General features: G+C 40.0%; 1 protein-coding gene across 8 annotated transcripts in view; it reads right to left on the bottom strand.

Annotated features, from left to right (window-relative positions):
* LOC105470416 (nectin cell adhesion molecule 3) overlaps positions 1-13,016 on the bottom strand; it is a 129,303-nt gene extending 116,287 nt beyond the window's left edge. For 4 of the 8 annotated variants that reach the window (XM_071092453.1, XM_071092454.1, XM_071092455.1 and 1 more), the window contains exon 1: positions 11,136-11,503. In XM_071092453.1, coding sequence (XP_070948554.1) covers positions 11,136-11,295 — 160 coding nt within the window. In that variant the 5' untranslated portion in view covers positions 11,296-11,503. Of the gene's footprint in view, positions 1-10,790; positions 10,909-11,135; positions 11,504-12,982 lie in introns of those variants that run through there. The other 4 variants (XR_011620364.1, XM_071092452.1, XM_011722403.3 and 1 more) reach the window with 3 other exon arrangements.
* Between the last annotated feature and the right edge of the window lie 8,856 nt (positions 13,017-21,872).

Genomic DNA, 21,872 nt, shown 5'->3' on the forward strand with positions numbered 1-21,872 from the left:
GCTGTATAATTATTTCATGATATATTACAATGTAATAATAATAAATAAACTACACAATAAATGTAATGCACTTCAATTATCCCAAAACCATCCACTTCCCCTAACCCCAGTCCATGGGAAAATTGCCTTCCACAAAACCAGTCCCTGGTGCCAAAAAAGTTGGGGACTTCTGCTTTGAGATGTGACATTTTTCTCCTAACCACTTTTACTAAAATTACTAAGAGTCACGAATGCCCTCACTTCTACTAAATGTATTCATTTATTTATCAACTAAGATTTTTCCTTGTATAGTATTTTTCTCCTCTCTCCCTCCGATAGCTTATCCAATCAAAATACCTCAATCTAAAAAATATTTCTAGCCCCATCCACTATTCCCTTCCCTCTTTCCACTTTTCTTTCTTCTCCCCTCTCTCTCTTCTGCCTGTGTTCCCTTCTCTCTCTGGAACAGCTTATCCAATGCAAATACCTCAATCCTGCTAATTCCCAGTTTCACAACCTACCTCCTACCCCTCGTGCCTCACCCTCCTATCCCTACCTCTCACAAATTTCCAGCTACAGCTCAAAACTACACCACAAATGCATGTGAAACCTTACTGGATTGACTAATCAATCATCTCATCCTCCTTTCCTAGTTATTCCTAGTTATTCCAAGTTGGTTCATATCTAACTCCTCCTTCCTCACCCACAATGATATCGGAACACCATATCATCTACTTCTCAGACCCAAGCCTCCCTTCAAATCCCTTTGCAAAATTGCCATTTATCTCTGTAATCCTCTCTCTTTCCATGGAACATCACAATGGTTATCACCTTCACTTGTCTGTCATAGCTCCAATATATCTTTTACATTTCTGCCAGAGCTATATAATCTATCAAGTCATGGATGGACTCAACAGTTCCCTGCCTTCAAAAGCTCCTCGTCTTGTCATAGCTCCAATATATCCTTTACATTTCTGCCAGAGCTATACAATCTATCTACCTGCCTTCAAAAGCTCCTCAGTGGTTACTACAGTCTCATCTCCTCAGCAAAGTATTTAAAAATCCATGACTTCCCTCCATAAAGTTCATGCTTGAGTCACGTGGGAACACTAATTCCTTCTAGAGTCCTCATCTCTGTGGTCTTTTTAACTTGGAACACCCTCTTTTTCATTGACCTTCCCTCACAAATGGAAATCTAAGCTATTCCTTCAAGATTCAGCTGGAAAATTAGCTCCTCTAAGTCTTCTTCCATCCCTAAATTGGTCCTCTTTCTATAATCTGACAATACGTTGTTTAAATTTCTAACATAAGACAAGTCATTTTTGTTCACTGTATTGTTTGTTGTATTTACATAGCACTTTATTGCAATTTAATTTCATAGCAATTCTGTGAAGAAAGTATTATTTAGCCAATTTAACAGGGGAGGAAACAGGCAGAGAACTGGGTTTAATACACACACACAAACACACACACACACACACACACACACACACACACACACACACACACACAGAGAAAGACATCTTTCATTCCAATGTCCTGACAATTAAGTTTTACATTTCTTAAGGGCAGAGACTCCAAGGAGCCTAGAAGAGTCCTTTCTATGTAACAGATGCTTTGTAGGGTTGTGGGGTTGTTTTGTTTTTTGTTTTTTTGGTGAGACAGAGTCTTGCCCTACTGTCCAGGATGGAATACAGAGAGGCAAAATCTTAGCTCACTACAGCCTCCACCTTTCGGGCTCAAGCAATCCTCCCACCTTATCCTCCTGAGTAGCTGCTACTACAGGTGGACTCCACCATGCCTGGTTATTTATTTATTTTTTTTGGTAGAGACAAGGTCTCACTATGTTGCCCAGGCTGGTCTCAAAGAATTGGGTTCAAACGATCCTCCTGCCTCAGCCTCTAAGGGATTACAAGTGTGAGCCACCGCACCCAGCCTGCTTTGTGTTTTAAATATGTTTGAAACCACCCTGTTTTTCTGTCTGAACTCTTGAAGACATAGCTCAAAAGTCTCATTTTTAACTCTTCCAGTCCTTACTAATATTTCTGTAAACTATATCATATCACTCGGCATGTTGTTATAAATGTCATTTTATATATAAGCATTTTATATATAAGCCATTAATCGTACTCATGAGTTCATAAGCTTTAGAGGGTCAACATGCCTCATTCCACAGTGGTATCCTTTATACTCCCTAGCACATGGTTGTTGCTCAGTAGTCCCCAATTTATCCCTTGCTCAAATCTCTAAGTCCTTTTTTGTTTGTTTGTTTGTTTTGCATGACAGATATAGATCAACTGTGACTAAACTTTACTTCTACTGTAATAGTAAAAATTACTTAACCCATTCCTGAAATATAAAGCTCATACATAGGTCAGGGAAGTATTACAAGTATCTGATGACAGAAAAATCTAGAGTGACTATTTTAGATGACTGTAGAGGGCAGCAAAGCAACAGTAGTATCCTCAAAGAAAACCATGTATTTTTCTTAGGGAACTGAAATTTGTTTTTATATTTAAAGAGATGCTGTCAGGATTAAAGCTTTTGAAGGAAAAGGGGCTTTTGGGGATGCCAAACACAAATTTCATCAGCTCTACTTATATATTTAAACATTTTTAACTATTAACTATAAATATAATGAAAATATATCAATGCCCAGATCCTTTTACATGAAAAACAAGCTTGATAAACAATGTACACTTTCAAAATAGCCACCATAATTGCTGAGTACTTTAAGAATCTAAAAGTTGAAAATCTTTTCTCATTGAAAACTGCAAACATAATCTATTTCTTAATTTTATTTTCTTAAATACAGAAAAGAACGTCAATAATCTAGATAGTCTTATTTCCTGCTAATTAGTATTACTAATTCTAAACTTGATATGCCTTTTTGTTATTCAAAATCAGTCAACTGTAGGGTCTATATCAGTTTGAAAGAAAAAAATTATAAATCCTTTGGCAGTGTACTAGTATACAACAATGAATAATGCAACACTTTGAAAAAGAACAGACATTCCCTTACTGCTATTTCAATATTTAAGCTCACCCTGCTTTTAATATGAACTAGGCAGAAAAACTGCATCAAGATAATCATATACTTACAACCTCAGAAGTGTTTACAGGAATGGGGAAACTACTACAAAAGCTGACATGAAATACAACTGCATTATTTGCATGTTTCTCAAAGATTGTGTTGGCAGTAATTTTTTACTTCCTTTAAATTTAACAAGCAGAAATGCAGCGTTTTAGAGTGACTGCTGTAGTCATTAACATAAGCAGGCTTATGATTTAGTGAGAAATGCTGCTATCATGTTTTAGCCCTGTGCCCTTAAAGAGAAGTATAGAACTGTTAGCTATATGCCTTCTTCCACTTGACTGTCTTCCAAAAAATTAAAGGAATGGAGAAGCACTTTTTTATTTTGCATTTAAAATAAAGTAGGTAGGGTATCTCTAAGCAGGTTTTAAAAACTAGGCAGTTTATTGTTAGACTCAGTATTAAATTAAATGTATAACCATGAATGATTATCTCTAAATCAAATTAGTAGGGAGTTTGAGTCTATAATGAAAGAACATTTAAACATTTACATATTTTTACTATTAACTACAAATATAATGAAAATATATCAATGCCCAGATCCTTTTACATGAAAAACAAGCTTGATAAACAATGCACAGTTTCGCTGGGCGCGGTGGCTCACGCCTGCAATCCCAGCACTTTGGGAGGCTGAGGCTAGCAGGTCACAAGGTCAGGAGATCGAGACCGTCCTGGCTAACACGGTGAAACCCTATCTCTACTAAAAATACAAAAAATCAGTCGGCTGTGGTGGCAGGCACCTGACACCCAGCTACTCTGGGTGTAGTCCCAGCTACTCTGGAGGCTGACGCGGGAGAATCGCTTGAACCCGGGAGGCAGAGCTTGCAGTGAGCGGAGATCGCGTTACTGCACTCCAGCCTGGGCGACAGAGTAAGACTCTGTCTCAAAAAAAAAAAAAAAAAAAAAAAAAAAAAAAAAAAAAAAGCACAATTTCAAAATAGCCACCATAATTGCTGAGTACTTTAAGAATCTAGCTACAACTAAATTAGAAATCTTATAAATAATCTCCAAAAACTAGGGCCTAAGATTTTCAGTAACAGCAATCATGTCTATCATGAATAATTCACATAATTACTATATTAAATTGATTTTACTACAGTTTACCAATACTAGCATTTCATTAATAATTTTTTCTCCTGAATTGAAGCAACAGAAGAGTCAAGCACACTCCTGACATTCTATATAATGTTCTCAGACACTTAGTTGGAGTCCTAGTCCTGCATAGTTTTATATTACCATACTTCCATTACAAAATAGACTATCTTAAATTCACCCACTTCATTCATGAAACTCAATTCCAGAGTCAGATGTGTCATACATAAAGTACAATACAACTCACAGAAGCTGCTTAAGCTAAACAGGTAAATAATATATAGCTGATTTTGAAATAACAAAGCAGAAGACTACTATTCTCCTAGAAAGTCAATTCTGCAAACATCTCAAATTCAAAATGGGTGAGGCAATGGGAAATAGAACTGAAGAGAGGAAAAATAATTTTTTTAAAAGGACAAATCAGTGGAGAACTATCTCAAATAATATCTTTAAGTCTACCAACTTTTTCTAATTATCAAGAGTACAAATCTCTTTAAGAATATATTCCTATAGTGTGTTCTGCATAACATAACTTCTGTAACATAATATATATTACACCCAAGAATTTGTTAAATGGGATATTTTACTGAAGAATTTCTTAGACCATTAATAAACTAATTCACATGGTAACTTTCCATGACGGGGGGTATATCATTAGCTTTCCCTATTCCCAAATGTATTAAACCAGGGTACTTCTTCCAAAAACCTACCTTCTGAGACAAGGGTTTCACTGTAACACTTTAACAAAGACTGTTCTAAACCTGAAAGCATGAAAAAATGAAAACAGAATTGCATTCTCACTGTATGCAAGAAGTGATGAGGGAGGCCTTCCTGGAGAAAGTCAATCCTAAACCAAGACCTTCAGAATTTGATTAGGTAGGAAGGAAGAGCAACATCATTCTAGGCCTTATGGGTAAAGACCACAAAAGGGCATAATCCACTTTAGAGACAATTAAAGCTTTGGACTTGAACTATCCAAACTGGTAGCCACCAGGAATATCACACTTGACTACGAAGTGCATTATATGTGGCTAGTCCAAACTGAAATGATCTATAAGTATAACATATCTACTGGATTTCAAAAAATTACTATGAAAGAAAATGTAAAATATCTCAATTTTTAATAACAATTGCACGTTGAAATGATATTTTGGTTACACTGTGTCAAATAAAATAAGATTAATTTCATGTATTTCTTCTTTTTTTTAAATGTGGCATCAAGAAAACTTGAAATTACATGGCTTGTATTATATTTCTATTAAAACATGCTGGTTTGGACTACCTTGATTTCGCCATCAAGCTCTTGAAATAAATATGAGTGCCTACTACATGCCAAGCACATGGGAATACAAATAGTGAACAAAACAGTGAAACACATTTCTTTCAGAAGATTGATAATATTTGGTCAAATCATAAATGAAAATGCTATAATAAATAGCACTTGTCGAGAGAAGAATTATCTGATATTGTCTTTCAAAACACAAATGTCCCAACCCTTGGACTCCAAACCTCACCTGTCTTAACAAAAACTGTTGATCTAGTAAGTCCATAGTGGGGCCTGGCCACATTGCTTTGAAAAAGATTCCCTAGTAACTATGATTTTAACTCACACATCCTATCTTTGCAGGCTCTAGCTATTTGAGAATAGCAATTTACAGGCCTACTCCCTTTTTCTGTTATTTTATTTCTTATGATGAAACCTAGGCTGAGAGCCTAAAGGGCCTCTACTCGGTGCAACAGCCAACCTATTTAAAGTAAGAACAAGTTTGATCTTTTTTTTTTTTTATCATTAAAGTTGAAACCAAAGTTTTTTACACATGGCTCACATTCCAGTTTATGAATATCTACTCACAATGCAACAGGTCTTCCCTACTCATCTTATTTAGCAGAAGGAATGGTGGGCAGTCAATAGTCTTGCAAGAAAAACAATCTCCTGGATGCTATACTAAAGAAAACAGGTAAACTTCACAATATAAGTATATAATATCCTTTCTAAAACAACTATAGTACCTGCAATATGGCTGTATCTAGACTCATAGGAAGCAGCCCTCATTAAAATTTGTAATTGGTAAGTTACATTATAGTTAGTAACTCTTTTACGAAAAAACCTTGAAGCTACCCTTAGCAAAGTTTCATAACAGATTTTTTTTTTTTTTGAGATGGAGTCTCGCTCTGTCACCCAGGCTGGAGTACAATAGCACAGTCAGAGTTCACTCCAGCCTCCTCCCCCTGGGGTTCAAGCGATTCACCTGCCTCAGCCTCCCGAGTAGCTGGGATTACAGGGTCCTGCCACCATGCCCAGCTAATTTTTATATTTTTGGTAAAGATGGGGTTTCGCTATGTTGGTCAGGCTGGTCTCAAACTCCTGACCTAAAGTAATCTGTCCTAAAGTAATCAGCCTCCCAAAGTGCTGGGATTACAAGCGTGAGCGACGGCGCCCGACCTCACAACAGATGTTAAATAATTAAACTATATCAGAGTTTATCCTGATAAATAAAAATCATAAATTTTATAAAATTCAGTAAAGAATATAGATTCAACAATTTAAAGACCATTTTAGACAAAAATATATGAAGTAATCAAACATATGACAGATTAATAGTGCTCAGATTTTTGGATGTGTGTGTATGGTACACAAAACTGTCTTTAAAGTTTCATTATTGACTTAAGGGTTACTTGATTTTAACCTACATTTACATATTAATAGTAATTATTAACTGTCTCATCTTTGCAAACCATGTAGTGTTTGTCAATTTTTATGAAGATTTTAATAGATTACAGAATATGTTATAGCAATGTATTATTTACTCACTAATTTTTAATGGTAAAGTTACAGAATGTCAAAATGCTCTCTTTTAACAATGATTGTCATAAAAAGCTTCCCTTCAATAATTTTCAAGTAATTAACAATAACCCATAAGTTTTATCCCTTAACTATACACATACAAAACACACATAAGAATTGCCAAATTACTAAATTGTAAATAGATGTAAGTATAAGTGACACAAACAAGGTAAAATATATATAATACACACAATTGTCCAGCTTTTCCAATTCTTATTTCTGATGTAGATAGCTGCAAGAAAGAAAGATTCCATCTTTTCTGCTTGCTTCTAAATTTGTGTTACTTTCCAAAAATATCTGTTTAGGATGCAGAAAGACTCATACAGGCAATATGTACTACAGAACCCAACTGATACCATCATTAACTTAAAGCAGAAGCAAATTGTGAGTCCCTTCTCCCAACTCCTATCTTCAGTATAATCACTAACATTCTAAGTGACCTTATGGAACTGCCAAATCTTAAAATGCACTGGACATCATTAAGGGAATAGTCAACTAGGTTCCATACAATTATACAATTGAATTAATTTGACTATATTCTAATATTCTGAACACTCATCATCTGTATATTTACATAAATTTAACAAATATTTGAAGATCACTGGGCTAAGACTCAATATAAAGATGTAAAGTACAAATACAGCAAGTCAATTTGAAAACTCAATTATTCAGCACATCGGTGTAGAATTTAAGAATCACTAATACCAGCCCGGTTAGTTTATGCTGTGCAATATAATAAATGCTAACATTTGAGTGTTACTATATTTCATGCACTCTCCTAAGTGTATTATTCTATTCCGTCATTTAATCCTCACAAGATCTCTATCAGCAAGGTAGTAATGTTATCTCTCTTTAAAACAAGAGAAACTTCAAGTTTCCAAGCTTAAATAACTTGTCAATGATTTACAGCTAGAAAGAGAGAGAAAGGGAGGAAGGAAGGGCCTTAAGGACAGGGAGGGAAGGAAGAAGACATCTCAATAAGATCTTTTAAAAGATGATTTTTTTAAAGTGACTGTTTTTTTTTTCATTGTACATTCATAAGTGTTTACCTAATGGGTTAGTTGTCCCGTTTCCGGGCAAATCAAAATACCTCATAAACACCAAACTGTTCTATAATCATGCTTCCTTTAGGTCAATCACAAAGTTATAAGCATCTTGAAGCCAGGACTCTGTCTTATGCGTGTGTTATGTTCCCAAGCCTATCAAGTAGTCAAAGTGCTTTTAAAAGTTCCACATCACATCAGATCTTCTTTTCTGTGCTCTTTTAAACATCCATCTTAACATGAAACTTTGCTGAAAATGGAAAGAGGCGTAGAATCCCAGAGCCAAATGGGACCTTACAAAGGTCAAACAGTCTACCTTGTTATTGATCATGACCATACCCATGCTAATATTCTCTATGTCCCCAAAAAATGTGAGAAGAAAAAGTGAGATAAATCTGATCATCTATGAATTGATTATTGCCATCATAAAGAAATTTAGAATTTCATAATTAAATGACGTTTATCAAGTCAGATGATGATGTAAGCCCAGCACCCTTGACACTTATACCTAGAAATTTCTCAGGCTTAAAAACAAAACAAAACAAAACAAAAAAAACCTGGCAATTTGACAACCTGTAAAATTCTCATTTTAAAAGTTCAGTTCTCCAAATAAGATAATGCACAACCCCAAAACAAAAGGCCAGCAAGTCTGATATAAACATTTTTATAGCTTTCAGAATATCAGATCCACCAATTTTGATGGATATTTTTAACAGTTAAATTAACGCGATAAAGTTAAGGCCACGCTACATATCAAACATATCAAAATATCAAAAATAGCAGCAAAAAAAAAATCTGTATGTGATAAAACAAAGCATTCTCATCAACAGATCATCAGCTATAGTCATCTTTTTCAAGCTTAAAACTCTTTTCAACTCTAAAACTGGCTCCAAGCAAATATTAATTACATGCCAAACCTTGAAAGTAGTACTACGAATGTCATTGTAACTAACAGGAGTTAAATCAACAACTTGTTAAACTTAACAGCTTACTGGAAGAAAATTTTGCTTCCATACCACTAAGCTTCCATAAGTCACAACAACCGTGCCCTATTCAAAGACTGAATTTTAAAATAAAGGTTGATGGAAAAAACTCGTCATAAGGGCTCACAAATTAGGGTGTTATAACACTATTAAGCCAAAAAAGGAAGCTGTTTTAAATGAGTAGCACACAGGAATACAAAACTAGTGTCTACCTCTACAACAAGAAGAGTTGACTCTAAACACTACACCTGCTTTAAAACACAGTCCATTTGCCTACACTGCTTAAGTTTTAACATTAGGCTCTGAATTAAAATATCAAGTCCTTCCAATGCTACATTATTGAGGAGATTTTTAAAAAGTGTTTTCTTCTTCCATGGGAAAACCAATGTGTTCCTTCAAAAGTAATCAACAATTCATTTTCACAACCACTAAGAAATTATCATGTAAATAATTCCTGTATCAGCTATGCATACTACCTGGCTTCAGTCTTCCACAGAGCTTTGCCTAACTAGATCTGCCTCTGTAGAGGTATATTCTCTCAGTCCTTAACACAAACGAAGTCAGGATAGTAAACTCGTAAGGTCCCCTCCAACTATCCTGTCACTCAACTGTAAGCAACATCCCCAATTCTCCTTCATGGAATAGAACAGCACACAAATTCAATCTAGACTCTGGCATCAATTTAAAAAGGTATATAGCATTAAGAACTTTGTCTCGGAATCAAGTATCTGGGGAGTCGGCATACAGAAACAGTGTACAATTAATAACATTCCATTTATCATACTATGTGTAAATTAGATTTCATTACAGTGCTGGAAACGTGGTGGTAAACTGGAAGTGGAAATTCTCAGCCCAGACGGGACACTCAATTCCATCATGCAAACTTTGCTTCCCTCATAAGCAACTACCTTGACTCACCTACCGTGTAATAGGATTCTCCTCCTCCTAAATCACACTATCCAAGAAATTTGCACACATCTCTTTTAACAAATACTAGTAAAACTTCAGTTTACGGTTTCACGAAATACTGAAAACCAATCTTTGAGCAAGCTTAAGCTCTGCCCCTCTACTTTTCTTACCAAGAGCCCTCTAATAATGTCTCGCAGTGTTCTGATACTCCTCTCCCACCAAAGGCTGGTGTCCTTATTTTCCCAAATCACTGCCTTCCATTAATTACCACTTAAGTCCGTTTCTCTTGCATGAAAGGCAGACTTTTTTTTTTTTTTTAGCACGATCCTTAATAAGTAGGCTTCTGGTCTGGCATACCTGGGAACAAAACTCACAGAGACTAACTCCCAAACATGACAGGAAAACAGGAACACAACACGAGGGAAAGGATGGGAAACAGGCGCGTGACTGTTTTGATTAGAACAGCCGGGGCACACAGTCCATGAAATTAGGTATTTAACACGTAAATCTTGTTCCTGGGGGTTGGTAAAATAAGCACGGGCAGTGTGAGAGACGTCCCACAAGCTGGAAGGCAGGGACGAGGCTCAATCTAGAGAGATCCAGAAGCTGCCAGGGCAGAGCCGGGCGCGGGGGCGGGGGGCACAAGACGGAAGAAAACTGGCTGTAGGGGATTCTGCGGCTGGGTGGGCTAAAATGGTGCCTTCTCCAGGGTGGAAGGCCATGAGAAGTGGACCCGGAGGCTTCATTCCGTCGGGCTCTGGTCCCTAGTGTTTCTGGCCTCACAGCTCAAGTTTCACCGGGAAAAAAAGAAAGCGGCAAACGTGCATCCCGGCACCTTAACCCACGAGTCTGCGCTCTCGGCTTCCCACGGAACGAGCGAGGAAGTAACGGTCCCCGGAGCAAACCCGGAGTTCGGAGCGCGAAGCACCATCGCCAACCCTCGGCCATCCGCACGGCGACCCGCGCGGCCGCGGGGGAGGGGAGCGGGCCGCCGGCGCAGCATTCGCTGGCCCGGCCCTTCCAGGGCCTCGCCCCGGGCGCGGCGAAAAGTTTCCAACCAAAGTCCTCGGCACTCGCTCGCACAGCCAACCGCCTCGCTGCCCCGAAGAACGGCTGGCAGAGCCGGCCGCGGCGCCCACACCCTCAGTGGCGGCTCCCTCAGCCCACGCCGGCCGCCGAGGTTCACCTACCACAGAGCCTGGAGAAGAGCAGCAGCGGGAAGAGCAGCAGCAGCAGCGGAGGTGGCGTCGGGGGCTGCAGCAAGAGCCCGGCTCCGAGGAGAGAAGCGGAGGAAAGTTGTGCTTTGCCGCCTCCAGGACACAGCGGGGCCGGCCGCGGAGTCCGCGCCATCCCCCACCCTCCCCCCGGCCCGCTCTCCCGCCCGCCCCCCGGCTCCCCCGGCCCCGGCGCCTCAGGCTCTGGGCGGAGGCTGTGGAAGGTCCGGCGCGCGCGTCCCCAGCTCCCAGCTCTAGCGCCGTCGCTGCCGGCTGACACTCGGCGGAGCGCTGGCGGCTGCCTCGACACCGCCGTCGCCGACGCCACTGCCGAGGCTGAGGCGGGAGCCGCCCGCCGCCGCCGCCACTCCCCTCCCCCCGGCACCCGCCCGCTTCGAACTCCTGGGAACTCGGAACGCACCACCCCGCCCCACGCGAGAGGGGGAAAAGAAGCCGACCCTCAGAGCCGGCACCCGCCTCGCCCGCCCTCCCCGCGCAACTCCAGCTCCCGTCTGATCCCCGGGCGCAAGCCCTGTCTCCTCCCACCCCGCCCTCCTACACATGCTCCTCCCCTTTCAAAAAAAAAAAAAAAACTCTTTTCATCCACTTTGATAACGGGGTTTCTCCCAAAGCAGAGCTTTAAAAGGGACAGGAAAATCTGGAATAGGTTAGTCGGCCCCGCCCCTCGTTCCTGCCTGGTTTCCCCCCTTCCCTGCCTTTCCAATGGTCTCGCCCACTCCACCCCTAGCGGGTCCACCGAGGCCCCGGCGCTGACTGAGGCGAGGGCTGCGGGACAATCACGCTCGGCCCTCGCCTCTCCCGGGTGGCGCTCTCCCTCTGGCGGGGACCTGGGACGAGGAGGGGTGGGGAGGGGAAGGCGGAATGGGGCTGCCCTTCCGTTGCCCATGCTAAAGGTTCCTGTGTAGGAAGCTGGACGCAGCCTGCTGGACTAGTAATCTTCCTCCTCTCTGGGGCGCGGGGGACTGAAGGGAGAGACTTTCTCCTCCTTCCTGTTCCCCGGGACAGCTGTGCTCTCCGAATCCCTCCGTTCTTCCCAGCCCGCTTATCCCCCGCTCGCCAAGGCACGTTTGCACAGGCGTTTTTCCTGCTCTTTTCTGTGGGAGGGCGGCTTGGTAGAACGGCCGGCTGAGCTGGGCGAGGAGAGGGGTCTCAGAAGGTTTGCTTTCTTGCTGTTGCTTCTCACTGGCCGCTGGGCTGTCCACTTTCCGCGCCGGGCGACTGGCAACAGGAGGCCATGGATTTCCCCCAACGAGTGCGTTGGTGTTTTTCCTTGGTTTTGTTTCATTTGCATGTTCGTATGTGTAGTTTTATTTTCTTGCCTGTTTCCCTTTGATCGCAGAGAAGCGACCTCGGGAAGTATTAAACATTTGCCCTTATAAGAAGAGCGTCTGTGGTCCACCATGACCCTCGCTCATCCCAGGTGGCTGCCCGCCCTGCCCTCTCCATCCTCCCGCCTCGCACAGTACCGGCGGCTTGACCTTGGAGCCACTGCCACATCGGTTCCGCGGGGGGGAGTAGGAGGGTGGACAATTTGGACTGTCCGTCGTAGGGCGGCGGATTGTAGGCAGAGGACACCAGTCCGCAGGCCTGACACTATTAATTTTATGTAGGTCCTGTCATCTCCACGAGATAGCCATAAATGTGTTCCAGTAGCAGGAAAGCTGAACAAGGATCAGCCGCCCAGAAATTAGCCTGTCGCAGCTAAACTAATGCATGCTTGCGGCCAAGACCACGCTGTCCTCGGCTTTCAGTCAATAGGGTCTTCCCACCTTCCGCCCGCTGGATTACAAGGCCTTACTCACCTCCAAGGCTACAAGCCATTCTACACCCTGCCCACCTCTTTTTTCTTTCTTAACTTCTGCCTCCCATCCAGTCTCCCAGCGCTCGGTCTAGTGCCTTTTTTCCCTCCAGCCCTTTCCTCTTCCCTCCCTCCCTGTGCCTGTCTGCCTCTGTCGTCCCCTGTAAGCTTGTCTCCTGCAGCCAAGGTTTTCTATCACCTATCCTCAAGATGCATTTATGAATACACCTTGTCCTGCATCGCTCCGGGAGATCCCCTGATGATGATCATAATTGACAAAATGTAGCTATTGTGACATTCCTCAGCTGTGCTGACACCACAGTTTCCCTTGAGAAAATTTCTTTTTCTATATTCTCATTCCCTAAACCTAATTTCACTGCTAAATTTAGACAGCCCACTGCACAGCCACTAGCTAATTATCTGTTTAGATAGCACTTTAACACGTTGTTGAGACTCAGTTAAATGTTAAACAACCAAAATTTTAATATCACTAGCCAATTTCATTCCCCCAGGTTTTCCCTGATGGTTCTGCATCTCCAAGAATTTAGCCAACATTTTAAAAAATACCAAAGGCTCAACTTGGGTGGGGGCCATTGGGCAATTGCTACAGAGACCATAAGGAATTAGCAGGTTTAGTTCTCAAAAAGATGACATGGAGCTTTAACAAATATATTTCCTCCATACTTATGGAAATTGAATAGTGGTCTGCTATGATCTTCTCTGACCTAAAGTGAATAGAGAGCATGGAAGAGCATTATTTATAGATGTTACATAAGCATTAAAAGAGCACCATGCTGGTGTTTTATGTGCATATATGTATTGTGTTCTAATAATAATAATTTGTGTTTATACAGCATCTTCAACTAAAGATGTCAAAGCACAAGCTCACTTCCCACGGAAGGTAGCAATTACTATTATCTCTACTTGACAGCTACAAGAACCTAGGCACAGAGGTTAAGTGCTCTGCAAATACTACCAGCCATATGTGGTGGTTTTCCTGCCAGAACCAAGTTCTTACCTTCCAGTGGACACCATTGACCTCTCAAGATTATTCTTTAAGTTAAAAAGTAATATAAGGTAACTCAAATTTCTATTTTCTATAATAAAAGTGCCCAATCTTAAATTACATTCTCAGATGAATGAATTTTAGACATACCCACCCAGGCTTTCCTGTTGGAAATTTTTACTGGCCACAGAAAAAGATTTTACGTTACATATACAACTCATGTTTTTCAAGGGCAGAAATACTGTGAATTTTTTAAAAACCTTTAACATGAGAGTATTACTGCTTTCTGTGCCATTTTTAGTCCTCTAACTTTATAGATAAGTTCACATTTATTGTTTGAGTAACAAACTGTTTAAGGAATACTTAATTATACTTAACTTATTAATATTTCTGACACCATTGAATAACAAAGTATGCATACATTTTTTTCAGAAAAAAAATTATCTGAACAGAAAGCAACATAATCCTAATGCCAACAATGGTTTCATTGTTTTGGGTTAAGAGTACTGATGGTGTCCATCCTACTTTTGGCTCAAAGATTGTTTGCCAGTTATCAAGGTTCATTAACTCTTAACTAAAAAACAAAGGTTGACATCTTAACAAAGAAGTAATTATGTACAGTGCTGGGCATTTTACATTTACTAACAAAATCCGAGTGAAAGGTTTGAGACTATTATTAGAATTTCATAGCTGACTCTGAAACAAAGGAGGTATTTTTATAGGAGAGGTAAGACATTATATACTTCGGCTAATTCTTCTTAACATCAGCAAATTTTTTATAACCTGCTGTGTGAGGAAGCATAGCTTTTCCTTTAGTAGAAGCGGTGAACAATATTTTGTAGAATATTTGAACTTTGTACTGTATTTGATAATAAGCTTATGTTACCCAGTTAGGATCACAGTTTTTGTAAAGAGAATTATGCAAATAATAAAAAACAAACTGCAGAACCACGGAAAAGTCCATCCACTTGCAAAACGTTCAACAACCTTACTCTTATTAAATTCTAGTCTTTCTTACTGAAGAGATCTTCCCTATATGCTCATGTGATTTTCTCTCTCTTATTTCCTTTGAGTCTTTGATAAAATTTATCATTGAGGCTTTCCAGGACCACATCATATGAAAGAGCTGCCCCCACCCTAATCCCTCTGCCCTTAACTTGCTTTATTTTCTCCATTGCCCTTACCATCTGACATGTCTCTAATTTACTGTCTGTTCCCTTTCACTGGAATGAACATTCCACAAGGGCAAGCAAGTATCTATATTTTCGCTGTTAAAACTCAAGTAGGCCAGGCACGGTGCCTCCTGCCTGAAATCCCACCACTTTGGGAGGCCGAGGCTGGCAGATTGCTTGGGTCCAGGAGTTCAAGACTAGCCTGGGCAACATGGCTGTGTTAGTCTGTCCTCATGCTGCTAATAAAGACATACTCGAGATTGGGTAATTTATAAAGGAAAGAGGTTTAATTGACTCACAGTTCCACATGGCTTGGGAGGCCTTAATCATGGCAGAAGACAAGGAGGAGCAAAGTCACATCTTACATGGTGGCAGGCAAGAGAACATGTCCACGGGGACTCCCCTTTATAAAACCATCAGATCTCATGAGACTTACTCATTATGAGGAGAACAACACAGGAAAGACCTGCCCCCACGATTCAATTACCTTCCACTAGGTCCCTTCTACAACACGTGGGAATTGTGGGAGCTACAATTCAAGATGAGATTTGGGTGGGGACACAGCCAAACCATATCAATAGTAAAACCTCGTCTCTACTAAAAATACAAAAAAAATTAGCTGGGTGTGGTGGCGTGTTCCTATAGTCCCAGCTACTCTGGAGGCTGAGGTGGGAGAATCACTTGAGCCCGGGAGGTCGAGGCTGCAGTAAGCCAAGATCGCATCCCTGTACTGTAGCCTAGGCAGCTGGAGAAAGACCCTGTCCCTGCAAAAAACCAAAACCAAGACAAAACAAAATCAAAACCCCAAGTACCTAGAATAATGTCTGCCATATAGATTCCAAATTGGATGACTAAATGATTATGATGACATACCATACTCAAGTGCATGTCTCATTCAGTAGAGGTTTATACTTCTTGAAGGTTTTGAACATAGGATTGATCGTGTATAGTTTTTTTAAGCTGGAAGGTGGTTACTCTGACCATTGCTTAATACTCTTGATATAATTGTTGTTAGTGCTGTTTATTAAACTATTATCTCTCCACTTCGTATTCATAGTTCTGCCCTGGTTTTGTAAGGCTGGTGCTAGGACTCTGCAAACAATGTATCTCCTTTACCAACTGGCTTCCTGACAGGTTCTATCAATAGAGGTTACTGGAGGAAATGTGGACCCCTGGAGTAGGAGAAAAGGGACTTGCTCCTTTCCATTTGCTTCCTGCTATCAGCATCACCTCAGCAATAATAACCTGTCATCCTGTCTTTAGCTGTTGATTCCAGTCTCCTACTTCTTTTACACTCTTAAGTCCCAGAGTCCTCATGACTCCTCAAAAGTACCAGCCCCAGCTAGGCTGTTTCTACTTCTCAGAGGTCCAAGCCCCAGCTAAGAAGGATGGCTCCTCTAAACTTCTGAGTTCTAATAACACAACCTTTTCCCCTTGTCCTCCTAGAGCTTCCCACAGCTTATATCTGTGGGTCACCACAGTGTTTCCCTTTTTGGTCTGGAGAACCATCCCTCCATCCCTGTGTAACATTTTAATAATATTCCCTTGGTTACATAGTATAGTTTCTGTATTCCTGATTGGACCTCAACTTGTTTTTCAGTGAATATTTCCCCAAAGCTTCCCTTCTAACAGTTACGTTTTGCTAAGATGAACTGCTTAAAATCACAGAGCCAACATCACTCCATCAGTTAATGTAAGTAAAAACAAGGCAAATGAGCAAAATTTATTCTTTCATTGGCAATAATCCAGGTTAGCAGAGATGGGTTGGAAAGAAGTAAATTTGGAGGTAATTATGTTGTCATTTCAGCAATATATACATATGCTTTGTATTTTTGTTGTTGCTCCTCATCCAGGTGATGGTAAAACAAACATAAATTTCTCATTTTAGATGGTTTAGGTGATTTTTAAGTGAACTTTGCACTTGAGAATTATTATGAAATTAAAAACAAAAGGTATATACAATTTGATAGAAGAAATAAGACTTTGTGTTTGATAGGCTACTAGGGTGACTATAGTTTACTATAATCTATCGTGTATTTCAAAATAACTAGAAGAGAATAATTCAAATGTTTCTCGCAGAAAGAAAAAACAAATATTTAAAGTGATGGATATCCCAATTATACTGATTTTATCTTTACAAATTACATGAATGTATTGTCACATGTACCCCCCTCCAAATATGTACATCTATTATGTATCAGTATAAACAAATGAAATTTAAAAAATGAGAAAAGAAAATTTGGACTTTTCTCTTAAACTTATAATAAAAACAAACTTACATTTTACATAACTATCTAAAGCCTAACTCTATTCATAGTATACAACTCCTGTAGAGGTGCTGGTGTTCCAAAAAATATAGTTTGAGAAACTGATATGCAGGCAGAAAGAAGAGCTATACTCTATCGTTATGGTAGGTAGGCTAAATAATAGGTAGCTTTAATAAAGATGATTAAACTACTATGTACTGGAGTCTGTGTTACGTATTGGACATAGAAGACCCCAAGTCCTGACTCCAAATGCTAATGTCAATATTCTTGCACACATTGGAGGGATGTACAGTATGTGAGAGAGCAGAGGAGGACTCTCAGGTCTGCCTAAATGAGACTGGGAATCCTTCACAGCACAGATAACATTTGAACAGTCTTAAAGAATGACTAGAAATTTTACATATGGATGGAGGAAAAGCAGCAGAGTGAATAGGAGAATGATAGATGGAAGATTACAGAGGCATGGCTGAGTGTGATGTGTTCTGTAACCCACAAGCATGCCTGTGCTGCTAGAGAGTACCACACCAAGGGGAATTGGGAGATAAGGTAAAAATGAAGTTAGATGGGTAGGTAGGGATTGTTTGTACCTTGTAAGGGACTTTGGATTTTATCTGGTCGATCATGAGAACAAACGAATTTTGAGTAGGGGAATGACAAGATTCGGTTTGCTAGAAAAGTCAGAGAAAAATGTGAAGACAGATATATTGTCAGGAGATTTGGGAGAATTATAAGCAGGAGTTTAGTAAAAAACTTGTTATAAGGAGCAGAGTGAATGAAGGTCTGAACTTTTATTCATGGATGAAATAAAGTGATAAAGCAGTTGGAAAGGAGAAAATGAATTCAGGGGAATTTTAGTATTTTAAAATAAAATAGTTTATTTCCAGAGTGTGTTCAATATATGGTGTGGCTACCTAGGAGATAATAATCTAGACAACTGAGAGAAGCAAAAAACAAAAGGCATGAGAGCAAAGTGATGAAAAACAACGCTCAAAGAAGGTAATGAAAATATGAGTAGAGGCAGAGAGATACTAGAAGACAGAACATAGAGTAGAAAATAGGGGTGGAAAAAAGAAATGAAAAAGGTTTACAATAATGCAATTATGATTTTATAAATTAATGAGCAAAATTTTGGGCAGATTTTATCATTTACTTCCACTAAATATTGTTCATTGGAGTCTCATGTCTGAGTTAACGAGCTTTATATAATGTCCAGTACAGTTTGTTTTAACATTGTCAATAACCAAAAAATATTTGTTGAAAGGAAGAGAGGAAGAGAGGGAAAAGAAAAGAGTAGATGGTTTTGCTGTTGTATTTAGATTGACCTGAACTAAAGAAGCCTGGTGTCTGTGTAGGTTCAGTACGGTAAAAAGCCACTTCTTCCCGCATGGGTGTTTCAAAAGATCCTGCCCCAATTAATCTCCTAAAGCATTGTTTCTAACTTGTACCCTTTGATATCTAACCCAAAACAGATATTCATGAGACACGCCATGCCCCCCAACCCAGAGAGACACACAGAAGGAGTCTGTATAATGTAATGACAAAATCCCTGGAGCCACATTGCCTGGGTTGCAGTTCAAATCCTCACCTTGTAACCCTGGACAAGTTACTGTCTTACTTTCCTCATGTGAAAATAGGGAAAATGATTGTTTCTTCCTCACCATATTTCAGGATAAAGTTAGTTCATATAATTAGTTTAAAAGGGGCCTAATACATAAAGCCCAAGAAATGTTAGGTGTGGTAGTAGTTTTATTATCAGTAATATTAATATTAGTATTTTATTATACTTCTGAGACAGGGTTTTGCTCTGTCACCCAGGCAGGAGTACAGTGACACCATCACAGCTCACTGTAGCCTCAACTTCCCCAACTCAAGTGATCCTCCCACTTCAGCTTCCCGAGTAGCTAGGACTAGCAGCATGCACCACCATACCTGGCATTTTTTTATTTTTTGCAGAGATGGGGGGGTCTCACTGTGTTACCCAAGCTGTATTAGTATTTTAAACATACATTTAGAAATTGCATATCAATCGTAGCAGCCTGGGAGTGGAATTTTGATTAGGCTTATGTTGCCAACAACCCAATCTCAAAAGCAATTCTGAAAAAGTCTGACTTACATTAACCAGACTGTATTAATTCAGCATCATTCTTTTTTGTTTACAAACCTCTGCAGTTTACCTCGTGAATAACACTCCCCAAGAGGTCTACATTTTAATCCCCCAAACCTGTGAACAATATATGGCAAAAGGAGATTAAGTTTGCAGATAGAATTAAGATTGCTAATCAGCTGACTTTAAAAATAGGGAGATTACCCTAGATTATCCAGTTGGGCACAATGTAATCACAAGGATCCTTAAAAGTCAGAGGAAGGTAAAAGACAAGAGTAAGGGAGATGTGACCACAGAAGAATGGTCAGTAAGAAACAGGTTACTGGCTTTGAAGATAGAGGAAGGGAACAGTGAGGCAAGTAATATGGCAGTATCTAAAAGACTGAAAAGGCAGGCTGGGTGCAGTGCCTCATATCTGTAATCTTAGCATGTTGGGAGGTCAGGGTGGGAGTCCAGGAGCTTGAGACCAGACTGGGCAACATAACAAGACCCTGTCTCTACAAAAAATTTTTAAAAATAGTTGAACATGGTGGTGCACACCTGTGGTCCCAGCTACTCTGGAGGCTGAGGTAGAAAGATCACTTGAGCCTGGGAGGTTGAGGCTGCAGTGAGCTGACATCTCGCCACTGCACCTCAGCTCATCTCGAAAAAAAAAAGAGCAAAGACACATATTCCCCTTAGATCCTTCAGAAAGGAGTACAACCCTGCCCATACCTTGATTTTGGCCGGTGATATCCGTGTTAAGACTCCTAACCAACAGAACTATAAGATAATAAATTTGTGTTGTTGTAAGCCATTGAATCTGTGGTAATATTACAGCAGCAGTAGAAAACTAATCCATCCCCCAATCCCCTTAGCTTAACTTGTTTGACCAACACTCAAGAACCTTAACATAAAACTCAGTTTATTTATTTATTTTATCATTATACTTTAAGTTCTGGGATACATGTACAGAATGTGTATGTTGGTTACGTAGGTATACATGTGCCATGGTGGTTTGCTGCACCCATCAACCTGTCATCTACATTAGGTATTTCTCCTAATGCTATCCTTCCCTGGCCCCCCACAACCTGAGAGGCCCCAGTGTGTTATGGTCCCCTGCCTGTGTCCATATGTTCTCACTGTTCAACTTCCACTCATGAGTGAGAACATGCAGTGTTCAGTTTTCTGTTCCTATGTTAGTTTGCTGAGAATGATGGTTTCCAGCATCATCCATGTCCCTGTAAAGGACATTAACTCATTCTTTTTTATGGCTGCGTAGTATTGTATGGTCTTTATATGCTACATTTTCTTTATCGAGTCTATAATTGATGGGCATTTGGGTTAGTTCCAAGTCTTTGCTATTGTGAATAGTGCTGCAATAAACATACATGTGCATGTGTCTTTGTAGTAGAATGATTTACAATTTTGGGGGTATATAGCCAGTAACAGGATTGCTGGGTCAAATGGTTTTTCTAGTTCTAGATCCTTGAGGAATCGCCACACTGTTTTCCACAACAGTTGTACAAATTTACACTCCCAGCAAGAGAGTAAAGGCATTCCTAGTTCTCCACATCCTCTCCAGCATCTTTTGTTTCCTGACTTTTTAATGATCGCCCTTCTAACAGGCAAGAGATGGCATCCTATTGTGGTTTTGATTTGCATTTCTCTAATGAGCAGTGTTGTTGAGCTTGTTTTCATATGTTTATTGGCTGCATAAATGTCTTCTTTTGAGAAGCATCTGTTCATATCCTTCACCCACTTTTTGATGCTTGTTTGTTTTTTTCTTTTCAATTTGTTTAAGTTCCCAGTAGATTATTGATATTAGCCCTTTGTCAGGTGGATAGATTGCAAAATTTTTCTCCCATTCTGTAGGTTGCCTGTTCAATCTGATGATAGTTTCTATTGCTGTGCAGAACCTCTTTAGTTTGATTAGATCCCATTTGTCAATTTTGGCTTTTGTTGCCATTGCTTTTGGTGTGTTAGTCATGAAGTCTTTGCCCATGCCTATGTCCTGAATGGTATTGCCTAGCTTTTCTTCGAGGGTTTTTATGGTTTTAGGTCTTACGTTTAAATCCTTAACCCATCTTGAGTTAATTTTTGCATATGGTGTAAGGAAGGGGTCCAGTTTTAGTTTTCTGCATATGGCTAGACTGTTTTCCCAACACCATTTATTAAATAGGGAATCCTTTCCCCATTGCTTGTTTTTGTCACATTTGTCAAAGATCAGATGGTTGTAGATGTGTGGTGTTATTTCTGAGGCCTCTGTTACTATTCCATTGGTCTATATTTCTGTTTTGGTACCAGTACCATGCTGTTTTGGTTACTGTAGCCTTGTAATATAGTTTGAAGCCAGGTAGCATGAT

This window comes from Macaca nemestrina, chromosome 2 (genome assembly GCF_043159975.1).
Source record: "Macaca nemestrina isolate mMacNem1 chromosome 2, mMacNem.hap1, whole genome shotgun sequence".
Lineage (NCBI taxonomy): Eukaryota > Metazoa > Chordata > Mammalia > Primates > Cercopithecidae > Macaca > Macaca nemestrina.